At 34.2% G+C, this 13,502-nt stretch overlaps 1 protein-coding gene across 10 annotated transcripts in view; it reads left to right on the top strand.

Moving 5' to 3' along the window:
* Dgkb (diacylglycerol kinase beta) overlaps positions 1–12,152 on the top strand; it is a 620,388-nt gene extending 608,236 nt beyond the window's left edge. For all 10 annotated transcript variants that reach the window (XM_004839605.4, XM_021254159.2, XM_004839601.4 and 7 more), the window contains one exon: positions 11,115–12,152. In XM_004839605.4, the coding sequence (XP_004839662.2) occupies positions 11,115–11,222 (108 nt within the window). In that variant the 3' untranslated portion in view covers positions 11,223–12,152. The remainder of the gene's footprint in view (positions 1–11,114) is intronic.
* Positions 12,153–13,502: the final 1,350 nt, after the last annotated feature.

Below are 13,502 nucleotides of genomic sequence, written 5' to 3' on the forward strand. Positions count from 1 at the left end.
ATGCCAAGTATGTGATGTGTAATGCATTTATATTAATGTGATTCCAGACCGTAAATATGCCACATAGGATAAAATTGCATGTACCTAGCAGAATTTTAAGCTTTTATATTATCACCTTTCAAGAGGAACATTATTCACATGTAGTGTAAAATTGAGTATTTTCCTCTAAAATGGGAAAGTTAGAAGTTACTGGTTGATGAGCATCATACTGTCTCACAGGTTTGATTTCTGTCAGCAGTTAGAGATCTGCCTCCTGGTGGATTCGGGCTACAGAATCAGCCTGTCTCTGCCTCAATTCTCTCTTTATTTGCCTTTCTGGCTTACCTTATTTAGCTCTTCATTTTCTCTGATTATGTGTATTAAAATTAGGAAACAAGGCTAAACTAGTTTCAGCTTTTCTATTAAAGGCAACAAAAGGTGTTAAAAATTGTAAAGAGTAAGCCTTCATTATCAATTAGTAATGGACTGGCTCAGTGTTTCATAAGGATCTTACCCATTTCAAATAAAAGTATGAACTTAAAAACTCTTAATGAGATAAACTGAATAGAATGTAATAATTCATTGTTTTTATTTCCTTGAGCATTATGAACACAGTTGTAGATGTTTCATTTGAGGGGACTTTAAAAATTGAAGCAATCTAGCATATTACATTTTTACCATATCATCCTCATGACCATTCTATAGGTGAACAGAATAAATATTATTAAATATTATGTTCAAATCAATAAGTAATTAATAAAAGGATGCAACTCTTTTTTCAAAGTCAAGAGTGTCAGTGATTCATTGATACTATATATTTCCTTTAACAAATGTTTATTAATAAAATGTTATATTAATATCAATTATAACTTCTCAATAAGGTGTGAGCATTTTGTCCTAGAGTGTTACAGGAAAAGAAAATGAAATCAAACATGACATGCTCTCTGAATTCAGCACAGGTATTCATTACTCAAATAGCCACACCCTTAAAATTTCAATAACGATATGAAGTCTGTGAATGGAAAAGCTTCGTGGTTCTGTGCTGCAGTGACCGTAGGGTGGGAGACAGTCAGTAGGAGGATTTGATCTGTCAAAGGAGATTCTGGAAAACTCTCAAAGAGTCTCATAATGGCCCTGAGAACTAAAAGCTGAGGAGGAAAGCAAATCCCAAGCGAAAGAGTAATGTCACCCTGGAGAGAAAACAGCACAATGTGGTAAGGACCATGGCATTCAAGGAGCTGAAAAAAGACAGAACAGATGCACAGTAGAAAGAGAAGCATAGGAGAGCAGGCAGTTCAGTAGCAATCAGGGCAGTAGGACTTCCAAGCCCACAAGAGGGATTTTTACCTTTGGTTTAAAAATCAATTGGAACTAAAGAAAGGTCTTAGCAAGAGGGTGAGCAGAGCTGACTTGTATGGTCCGGAGACCATTCTGGGTGGGGCTAGAGTGGAAGGAGAGGAAATGGCCACTCAGCGGACATTGGTAAACATTCAGGCCTTAGAAGATGGTAGTAGGGGAAAAAATTGCAAGACACAAAATGTACTTTAGGGAGAAAATTAATCCGATTCAGTAACACACTGGTTGTAGGTAAGGAGAAAGGTGTCAAGGATGACCAAATGGGAGAATAATCCTTTGAAATAGGAGAACCTAAAAGATGAGCAGGTTGTTTTCTCTGTCCTTCACTATTATTTCAACCAAACTGTGCTCCATAAACAATGTCTTAGACATAGTTGGGATTGTCAGTTATTGTGACATGTAATGGAATTTTTTATGGATAAGATGTCAACATTGGCCTCCCCTTGGAATACCATGAAATACTTTAGCATCGAGAGGAGAGGAAAGTGTTTGGGATTAGTGCTATTATTCTCCATAGACAAGAGTATGGCTGAGTCTATGAATTAGGCTCTCTTCTTTTAAAAACAGATAATTGCTTTCTAAATGTCCCATATTGATGTTTGAATAATCTGTCCTTCGCGGAGAAGTGAAGTGGAACCTGGCATGTGACAGGAATGCTGTAACATTCACTATGCATCGTGTCATTTGGTACTTTCAGTGGTCCTACAAAGTAGGTGCTACTGTTATGTGCCTCTAGCAAATTGAGGCTGGGGTTCAAAAACATGACCAGTGGCCTTGGTGAGAATCAAACCATTGCGCTGTGTCCCATTTCTATATCCTTTATCCCCTTGCTAGGCGAAAAAGAACATATAGGAAATTTTATATGAAACTTCTCATTAAGAGAAGTAAAACCCAAGGTGAATATTACTTTGGTTATAGTCAGGATGGGGAATTACTGTGTTGTTTTCTTTTGTTCTATTGTCTTATTTTTTCATATATCCAAAGGTTTGTTGGTTCCTCATGAAAAGATAAAGAGTTATTGGTTTAAAGTTGTAGGTATAATTTCTTGGTAAAGACCCAATACTAAACATGCATTCAAAATGTCTTTGACCTTCCCTGGCAACCATTCTAGAGCCATAAAAATATTTTGGAACCTAAAAGAGATTTCAAATTCAGGTAAAACTATTTCTCCTGTAATGTGGCCAAATAGTTCATTGCTTTTAGGAAAATGTTTTCTCTTTTCCATCCATATTTAAAACTCTTGTGAATTTCATCAGCAAGGAAATCTCATAACCTCCTTTTTTAAAACAAATTTTATTTTAAACCTTCATAATGATTTTTTTAATGTAGTGCTGAATAAAAGACATTAACACTAAACTTGGAAATTACTATCATTTCAGAAAACAATGGCTAGAAGCATAAAGAAGTTGGGGCAGAATTTCAGAAAATTGCTATATTTCATGGCTTTGCTTTATTTTTTTGGCAGCTATGGACCTGAAAAATTTAGCACACACTTTATCCCATTGTCATATGTCTCTGTTATATACTTGAATTCAGAATGATGTCCATTATGAAAAGGATACAACCTTACTTCAGAATTAAGCTAGGTAACTTTTAATATTCAAGGTAATTGCTAAATTAAGCTCTCCCTGCAGATATTTTATGGCATTTATTTTGCTCCAAAAATCCATTTTTAAGGCAGATGAATAAGTCCAGTGATAATAAATTCTTAAAGAGATGAAGTGGGATAAGCGATATTTGGCTAGCTATAGGAAGAATATTTTAAAAGGCAGATGCTACATGCTGAGGGACTTTCAAAGAACTACAGTATTATTAATCTTATCCTAATGCAGAACAGTGAGAACAGCAAGAAATTATATATTCAAGACAAATTTGATCAGTTGATATATTGCCAAAACAGAGGAATATAATATATATGCATATATATACTCCAATTCAGAATTTTCATAGAATAAATTCTGAATGGTGGCACTCTGTAGAATAAAAATATACTGTACAATATTATTGCCACTTTTATTCATTTTTCCACTATTGAATCAATAATGATTTTAAAGTAAAACTGGTTCCCTTAGCTTTGTTTTATTATTCTAGATTTAATTTTCAATATTTGACTTAAGTACACTAACCATCAGCAAAATATAACCTATGGGTTATATTTTTATGTAGTCAGTGTTAAGAATATTTCACACATCTTTCAAGGATTGAAAAAGTCAAAAGAAGAGTAATATTTCATAAAGTGAACATTGCATGAAACTCAAATTTTAGTTTTTACCTAATTTTTTCCTGGAACATCCCCACCTTCCTTCATTCACTCATACTCTAAGAATGCCACTGGTCTACAAGGGCAGTTTTTGATTCATCCAGATAGATTCCATAGCCCACAAAGCCTAAAACACTTACCAACTAGTCCTGTACAGAGAACGTTTGCCAACTTCAGAGTTAGATGGATATGCACTTAAATGTCCTGCGAAATATGACTCAAATGTAATAATTTTTATATTTAGAATTAAAATAACATTTTAATAGCTTGCATACTTTCTATGCAGACAGTTATGATAAACTGCATATATGCCATTTAATCTGAAGATTTCACCCTATTTAGTAGAAGAAAAGCAGACAAACTAAAAATAGATTGGGAATTCTTATATGATGAGACTTCTTTCTAGTTTTTCTTCTACCCTCTGGCTACTTGTGCTCCTATCTTTCATAGAAGGTCATTCTCCTGCTTCCCTCAAAGTGTCAATATTTCCCAGGTACAGAGTCTAACATCTGCTATTCATGTTTACTACTCCACCCTCAGTAATCTCCCCTCAGTGAATGATAATATGTGCATCAAACCCAAATCTATCTCAAGTCCTGTTTTCCCTTCAGAAATCCGAGCCAAGTAGCCAAAAGCCCCTGAGCCTCTCCCTCAGATTGTCAGTCAGCACTGACTTCACCAAATCTTGTTTCTCACTCTTGCCAAAAATACTTCTTTTCTTATAAAAAGCATCATCCTGCATATAATCAATAAAACCCGAACCATGAGAGGCACACTAGAATCTTTCCCTTTTCTAACACCCCCACACCTCCAGTCAATTACAACATCACACAGATTGTGTGTGCCTCCTCAATGTATCTCTTAAGTATGCCCCTTGCTCTGTGATCTTCAGAATAAAGTTCCACTTCTTTTCTGGATTACTGTGTTCACCTTCATCTTATCTCCCTGCCTCGGGTCTGACCTCCACTTCTTATCTATACTGCTGTGACTGAAACTCATACTTAACTATGTCATGGTCCTTCCACCGTGATCTAAATGGCATTTGTGGTGCTCCTGTTGAATCCTGCCAGTATCTGTTCTGCACAACGCGTACCACATTTCACTATTGCATATCATTATCCTATAAACTCAGGTTTTTAATAAAAGAGTTGATTCAACTTGGAGACCCAGCACTGAACTAAAGTAAGCTGGTACCTAATTAACAATAATGGTAATTGAATAAATTAGGATTTTTATACCCATTGCTATTAGCTCTCGTTTATCTTGGGAATGAGTGAAAAAAAGAGCCTCCTCAGTCAGCAAGCCAGTCACACAGCAGAGTCTTATTGTCCTCGCCTCTTAGGAAGAGAAGTGAAATGACAGACAGACCAGGCTTCCCAAGTGCAAATGTGCATGCCAGTCATCTGGAGTTCTAGTTACAAAGCAGAATCTGTGGAGTCTGCATTTCTATAATACTGTTAATGTCACTGTCTTTGCACCCTACTTGGAGAACTAAGACAACGGAGTACAATAAAAACATCAGCATAGGAACTTTAAGGAAAAATAATTGAACATTTATATGGAAAAGAATGAGCACATTGTAAAAGCTAGTTACACAGTCAAAACAAAGTCATCTTCTGTTTCATCAGGACTGTGACCTAGTATTGGCCTTCAAATGAACCGCAACTGTTCTTTCTGATAGTTTGCTCCATATCCATGAATAATGTTACTTACGGCTGTTTTGCTATGCTAGTCTTTTTGTATACTCTACCTAATCTGTGCTATAGAAAGTTAGTTTAATACTCATATTACTATAATTCTCTTACTAATAATTAACATTTACTGACTGCATCTTATGTGCCAGCTAACATCCTAAGTATTTTATGTACGTTGATACGTTTAGTCCTTACATGAAACTCACGAGACATTGTATTAAAATCTTTACTCTATTGATGAGGAAAATGAATCACTTATCCAAATTTCCCAGATAGGAAATGGGGGACCCAGGCAGTCGTTACGCTGTTCTGTTTCGGAGAATAATTTTGTAATAATTTTATTTAAATCAATAAAATATATTACCATTGCAACTAGAAAAATACTGTCAACTCCAGAACTAGTACTGATATAAAATTCCATTTTCTTTTCCGTAGTTGTTATACTTTTCATTCTTTCTCCTCCTTACAAAGTCAACCTTATAATCTCATTTTTAAAAAAATTTTATTTCATACTTAATTTGTCAATTATCTACACTCCTCTTATTTTTATAGAAGCCCTTCTCTGTAGATTTCCCTCTAGATCTCTGTAAATCTGAAATCCTGGATCTCAGTTCAATCCTCTGTTTTTTTAAAAATTTCTTTCTTACTTCATTCACTTGTTTCACTGAAGAACATCCACAAATATTTTAAAAGGTATACAGAAGAAGCAAATTCTCTATATCCTTTGGTGACTTACAATGTCTTCAATCTATCCTTGTATTTAGTCATTACTTGGACTGGGGATAGATTTCTAGGATAAAATTAACTTTTCCTCTAAGGCTTCAATGTGTTTTTCCTTTGTGTTCCAGCAATAATGTGTCATAGATGCCTGGTGTCATGCTGATTTTTATTTTTCTGTGAGTGACCTGCTTTTCCTCTATGAGGACATTTAGAATCTTCTTTGCAACTTTTAAGCTAGACCAAACAGGCATAGGTATTTGTTATTAAGAGAGATGATTATACAGGACGAAATGTAGCACAAAAGTACGGGGGGGGGGGGATTTGCAAAGGAACCCTGGAGCATCTGAGAGTCAACTCTCAAACCTAGCTCTTGCACTTATCAACTTGAGAGGTGTGATACAGGTTACAGACCTAAGTTGTTTTTTGGCCTCTAGCATGAAATAAAGATGTTGACACCTACCTCCTAAGATTGCTGGGAAGATGAAATTTGATACTATAAAAAACTGTTTGAGAAACTATTTTGATAGCTGGTGTGTTAGTCAGCTTTCTGCCATGTGACAAAATAACTGAGAAAATCAACTTCAAAGGAGGATATGTTTATTCTAATGTTTTCAGAGGTTCCAGGACATGATTCCTTGGCTTTGTTGCTTTGGTGCTGCGATGGAATCGTGTGTCATGGCAGAAGCACATGTCAGAGAACTCCTATTTGTATCATGTCAGCCTAGAAGATTTCAGTATGTCCTTTAAGGCCACAATCCCACTGACCTACCTTCTTTCGCTAGACGTGTCTCATATGTTCTGCCACCACCTGGTCACACCACAGACTGGCAACCAAGCTTTTGGTAGATGGAACTTGGGGGGGGGGGGGGGTCCATTCCAGATCCAAACCATGGCAAGTAGGGAGAATTCCTTAAAAGGAGTAAGTTCACTCTTTTCTAATTTTATCAAAATGATTTGCTTTAAATAAGTAGATATAGGAAAAAGTGCTGCATAGAGTGTTCAGATAACATGAGGAAGAGAAATGCTACTTTTCATATAAAGGGTGACAGAAATATTTAATACTGGGAAACAGGGAATGTGGAAAAAACTTACCGCTGAGCTAGGGCAAATACTGCTGGAAAACTAATCAGTCAAGACTCACCTCTCTTCGCTACTGCTTTAACTAAGCAACATTAGTATCTACAGTGAAGAAAGCTATTAACATGTGCTCTGAGATATAAATCCCCTCTGATATCCCTTTTGTGAAATCATACTTTAATTATACACTTCTCAGTAATTTTTCTATGCAATTGGCTGGTTATTGAGGCCAACTCAAAGGTGAGTAATGTGTGTAAAACACTTAGCATAGAAGCTAGGCACACAGCAAGACCCAAATACATCTTGCTTGGTTTAAAAATATTTTTAAATTGAAAAATAACAATTGAATGTGTTTATGCTAATGTTCTTAATATTATAATAATAAATTAAAACTATAACAGTGCACAATCTTAAAAATGTAGTGAAAACAAACTATGCCTTGTTTCCTAGTGGATAATTATAAATCAGATTTTTCATCTTCATAATTTTAAATGTGGCCAGTCTGAATTTGAAATAAGAAGACAGGATGAGAAGGAGTCATAGGCCAGTGAAACTGCCTCTCCTCTGTCAGGATCACTTTCCAAAAGATTAGGTCCTCAGCAGAATGGGGAGTTTTGACAGACGGACACCTCTCTACTTATGGCAATATCTTTCTAGCATTTTTAAAACAGTCCTCTTCTACCCTCCCTCATACAGTGGTTCCAGCTTCATCCTTAGTGAAGTCATCCAATAAGACAACATATGCAAGGAAGTTGGATACTTATGGGACAACGTGTGAATGCTAATTTCCTCCATTTATTCTCCCCTGCCCAAAACAATAATATAGCATTTAATTTTTCATGTCAATTAAGTTTGACTTTTGTTTTAAAAGTTGGGTACTTGCAACTATAGAAAAGATTAAACAACCAAGAAGACGGGCTATGGATAATTGCAAAAAAAGGATTGACTGTTATATACCTTCAAAACTGAAAACTGTGCATTAAAAAACCATGCATTTGAAAACTTCAGAATTGTGCATCAGTGACATAAAGTGAGCACTCTGTTGTGTCAAGAGCACTGAATGAGATACTGCGCTGCTTTTAAAGGAATAAGAGTATGTGATTCCTTTAAAAAAAAGATATCCAAGATAAAGATAGTCATGAGCAAACAAAATTCAAATACCTTAAAAAATACAAAGAATAAACATAATCTCAAACATAATAATTATAGAATACTTTGCCTATAGTTTTGTCATAAATTGATACTCATTTTATGTAAGTGAAAACAAAAATTTTCTTCCAAAGTCTTAACATCAGTTTGGTAATAATTATCTAATTTTTCAAAATATGCTAAAACTATTTTACATGCTAAAGGATTTAGTTGAGCGACTGTGAATCAGAAATCTGTCATTTTTTTTATTGGTACATTTTAGGTATACGATTCATTTACATTTATCATTGGGTGTTTGTACCAGTACATGAAATATCTTGGTTCTTATTTTTTTCCCTATTACCTGTGCACCCTTCACCTGCTCCACCCTTCCCTATTTACATAGATTTCATTTCCATTTTTTTCTCATAGTTTTTCCTTTCCCTCTTTTCCTTTCCCCTTCCCCTCCCTTCACTCCATTGTTGGTGGGAGTGCAGACTGGTGCAACCACTGTGGAAGTCAATATGGAGATACCTCAAAGAACTAGGACTAGAGGTCCCATTTGACCCAGCTATTCCCCTGCTGGGTGTCTTCCCAAAAGAATTAAAAGAATCATACCACAATGATATACATGCACCCATGTTCATAGTGGCACAGTTTGTAATAGCTAAATCTTGGAAGCAGCCCAAGTGCCCATCAACTGGAAACTGGATAAAGAAAATGTGGGTTTTTTTAAATAAAATGGAGTACTACTCAGCCATAAAGAATGAAAAACTAGAGTCATTTATAGCTAAATGGATGCATATCGAGGCCATACTCTTAAGTGAAATAAATAGGACACACGTGTAAATACCGAATAGTTTCTCTAGTGTGAGAAACTGATAGTGTAAATAAGAGTTAAAATGATTTAAATGAATAATTGATAATTTGAAATAGGAAAAAAGGTCCAAAGAAATCTGTCTTTTTTTATGCTGCTTCATTTGTCTAAGGTTATTGTGTAAGTAATATGTGATAACTTTTTCCCCAGATACTCATTTAAAAATGACATTGTTTGGTGAAATTACTCATTTTCATTTTCATCACTAAAAAGCATAATGCAATGCTGCTTAGCCTCTTATTCTAGCATGTATGAGAGTACTGAATGAGTTTCTTTAATTTCTCTTTCCTACTGGACCATCATTTTTGGGGGGCAGAGACTGTGTGTTGTCTATTTATTGTAAGTTCCTGGGACCATTTTTAAAGTATGATATGGGCTGAATAGATTTTATGAAGTGAATAAATGGTGAATGATACTGCATTAGATATTGTCTAAAGCTAGAATTCAGAAGAATTTGAAAATCAATGACTTAAAATTCAGTGTACTCAAAAACTGAATTATTAAGAGGGAAAATCTAGTAGAGACTATTTTCAATCTATGTGGATAGGTGCATTTTGGCATCTTAACTGTCTATCAACTCCTTAGTTCATAAGATAAAAAATAAAATAAAATAAAGTCAAATAGCTAGAGAGTTTGGGGCTAGCTGAGCCTAGTGACCTTTTATAAGCACAATGTATTTTTATAGTGAAAGAAGAACTGAATCCTTCCAACATACCCTGATTCCAGCAGACTTAAATAAAGTTGTCCATTCTTTAAAAGTTTTTTACATTTCTGTCTTTCTAGACTTTGACGTAAATTTCCATTTCCCAAAAGCCTTGATGCTGATTGTTAATGATCTTGTCCACGTGACAAACATTTTTTTTTTTTGTTTCATTGCTATTAGTGAATGACACGTAAAGGATATTCATTTCGAATTGAAAATGTCAGGTATGCACTTTAAAAGATATATTTTTTGCAGCTCTTAATGAGGTGGTGTTTCTTTTTGAAAGAAACACTCATCTCTGATGCGGACGCTCTGCAGATGACAACTGATATTTAATAAGCGATGGTTCTTGTATTAGTTGCAGTTCACTAAAGAAAATGTCTCAGATTGCTTTTGAAAAACTCTTAGCATCACTAGCCCAAAGGCAAGATGTGACCTTTTTATTACATAATGAGAATCATTTATTATCTTACAATGTATCTTAAAGTCACAGACAAAATGCCACTTTGATAATTGCTTTCAATTAGCTTTGAGCATAGCATATATTCATAAAATGTCTTCTCTAATTTAGAGTTGAATTAGAGAAAATTGCAGACATAATCTACTTTAAGGTTGTCTCATTTAAGGTGATTCGTAGTTTTATATCAAAGAAATCAAAACGAGTAGCTTTAGAACACTCTCTCCAAGTGTTTTGAAGAGGCTTTTCAATATTTGATTCTATTCTATTACCAATTAATTAACAAATTAGAAAACTAGTTCATCATTTATGACCTTTTGTGCATGTTAACTTTTGACTTCCACTCTTAATGATTGTTTTAAAATTAAGCCATGCAGTTCATGTGGAAAGAGAGAAACAATCTGATTAGCCAGATGAATAAAGCCTGTCTGATACGAAGTACATCTTAATGTTGGCCATAACTGGAACTCTAAATCCTGTAATGACACATGTTTTCCTGCTTTCAATAAATAAAACATAACTAAAGATCAAGAAATTCTACTGGATAATCATGTAGCCTAAATAAAGAGTTTGGAGATATTATACTACTCCAAGTGAAGTTAGAGATAACATGACATTTAAAATGGGACTGCAGCTAAATTTTATTTTTTTTTAGTATCCTTAGCACTGAAATATTATTTAAATGCTTATCCTTTTCTCTTAAAAGTATTTTTTGAAAAAAAAAGTATTTTTGAAATAAGGAAACTCTGAAACCAGATTGTACTCTTGGGCTGTTTCAATGACTCACAAAATATTATTAATCAAGATTTGCAGAAATTGCTTTATAGCTGGAGATTACTTTTTCTCTCTGTCTTTTTTCCTAGATAAAAATTACACACAAGAACCAAGCCCCGATGCTGATGGGCCCTCCTCCAAAAACTGGGTTATTCTGCTCCCTCGTCAAAAGAACAAGAACCCGAAGCAAAGAATAACCCCCCCTCGTTTCATTCTTAGAAATCCAATTAGCATAATTGGGCCATAGAACACTTGTGCTGGAAATCTTCGAACCATTTCAAGTCTCCTGCTCATGCAAAATCATGGAATTGGTTTAACAAGTTTTTGTTACTGAGCTAATGTGAAATTCAGCTATTAGAAAATTTATTGTCTCAGTTTCTATAGGCAGTTTGCATGAAGAAAGCAAAAGTTTACATGAAGTAATATTGCATATTTTTGTTGCATGCATTCCCTTAGATTTTTATGTCTCCCACCCACATGTTACCCAATTCCCATTTACTAAACTGTGAGAAAAAGCTGTGAAACACAAAAAAGGAAATACCATGGGAGATGTGATTCTTGGTGTGATTCCAATTATTAATAAGCACTAATCAATAATGCTACAATGATCCTGATTACAGATTGCTATACTTTTCCCTTTTAGAATCAGTGTAACAATGATTTTTGATCTATGACTCGAGGATAAACTTTTAACTCAAACATTTTATTAAATAGTTGTCTATGATATATTGCTATATATAAATAGTTTTTCTTCAACATCTAAATTCTTCTGAGTGGAAATTGAAATACCAGGTAGAAGACTTACTTGTGCTTAAAAACAGAAAATGGTTTTTATTTTGTTGAGTTTGGTCTTTAATTCCAAAAAATTAGTGAAAATAAGTTCCTTGGCAGTAAAGTGTGATAATAAGACAAGCCTTATTCCTTTCTGCATGAGAATCTAGAAGAAAATTCACAATCATGCCAGTAACCAAATAGATGTTTTAAACTATGTGCCTAATTCATGTGTTTCCCACCAAAGATTCAGGAAAAGATGCTTGAGAGAAATGGGTTAATGCATAATTAATTAGCATTGAGAAGATTTGTGGATCTTATGATTAATTTTGTGACAATTAAAATGCTGGAAGACATTTACCTATTTATTATTATTCTCCCCTTTCACAGACAATGGTTCATACAACACAATCTAAGCTCCATAGCTGACTTGGTTATTTGGTTCTCCACAAATCGAGGTGTCTGTAATCTTTAATGTATCAGTTAAGTGTACTTGATGAAAGTGAATGGTTGTATCATTTCCCTTCTAGTATAAATTAGTACTGACAATAATTTTGAGTTTATCGAGGGAAATCATGCTTGAAATTAGCCCTTCATCTCACCTACTCCTCTCCCATCTCTATGATGCTTTGAATGTTTATTTGGAAATATGTATGGAATGGCCTAGATCACTGTTTCAATTGTTGATGGCATAGTTGGAATCTCTGATTGTATAAAGAAATGATGGAATTATTACTTTTCCTAATGTCTCATTAAGCCTATGGTATAAAAGGAAATGCTTTTGAGAAGTCTTGGTATTGTTCATTCATATTTACCTGCATCTCATCATTGCATGTTTTATGTTTTTAAACATGCCATAAGGAAAACAAGTTCTTGAAATGCATGATTTATTAGTTTTTCTCTCCACTCTGCATTAAAGTGCCAATGATTTATCAGTTCTATTTTTCTATTGATTCATTCATCTTTGAATAACAAATAGCATTTAGTGTTTCTGTTGAATGCGATCTTGTGCATGGATTTATGGATTTCAAGTGAAATTGCTATAATTTTAGTTCTTTGGTTTGAAAACTCAACTGAATACTGCTGTACAAAATAGCTACTCTCAAGCAATGTGCTGTAATGGAAGATTATATATAAAGCATATTCTTTTAGTATTCCAGGAACATTGGATGGTAAATATCAATCAACAGTAAGTTTTATTGTTTTAAAAATGAAAGCTTTTGAATATTATTAAAACATAATTTAGCATTCCCAGGAAATTATGATTACAATCGCAAATTTAGTACAGCGATCCCTTGGTGTAGTATAATAACAATAAATAAAAAGTTATTATTTGGCAGAATACTAATCTAGACCAAAAGAAATCTCAAAACAGTAACAAGTGCATTACTGACATAATGTTACATAACATGCATTGATTTTTCTGTATCTATGGTTACAGGTAATAAATATTTTCACATGAATCGACAAATTTTTCTACAATGGGCAGGCAGGCTTTGTGTCACAAACATATTTTGAAGCCACCAATTATTTTACATTCAGTACAACATACAATTATTTCTTGGCTACATTTAACAGTATGTAGTTTGAAGGCAGCAACAGTTTGTGAGTCATTTTTAACACTCTGTGCACTCCAAAGCATTTGGATAGACAATGAGGTGAGAAAAATTAAACAACATGCCTATACCATTTCAATAATTGAAATA

The sequence above is a fragment of the Heterocephalus glaber genome, unplaced genomic scaffold (assembly GCF_053883595.1).
Source record: "Heterocephalus glaber isolate CG9 unplaced genomic scaffold, H.glaber_assembly_v1.0 deba00000676, whole genome shotgun sequence".
Taxonomy (NCBI): Eukaryota; Metazoa; Chordata; class Mammalia; order Rodentia; family Bathyergidae; genus Heterocephalus; species Heterocephalus glaber.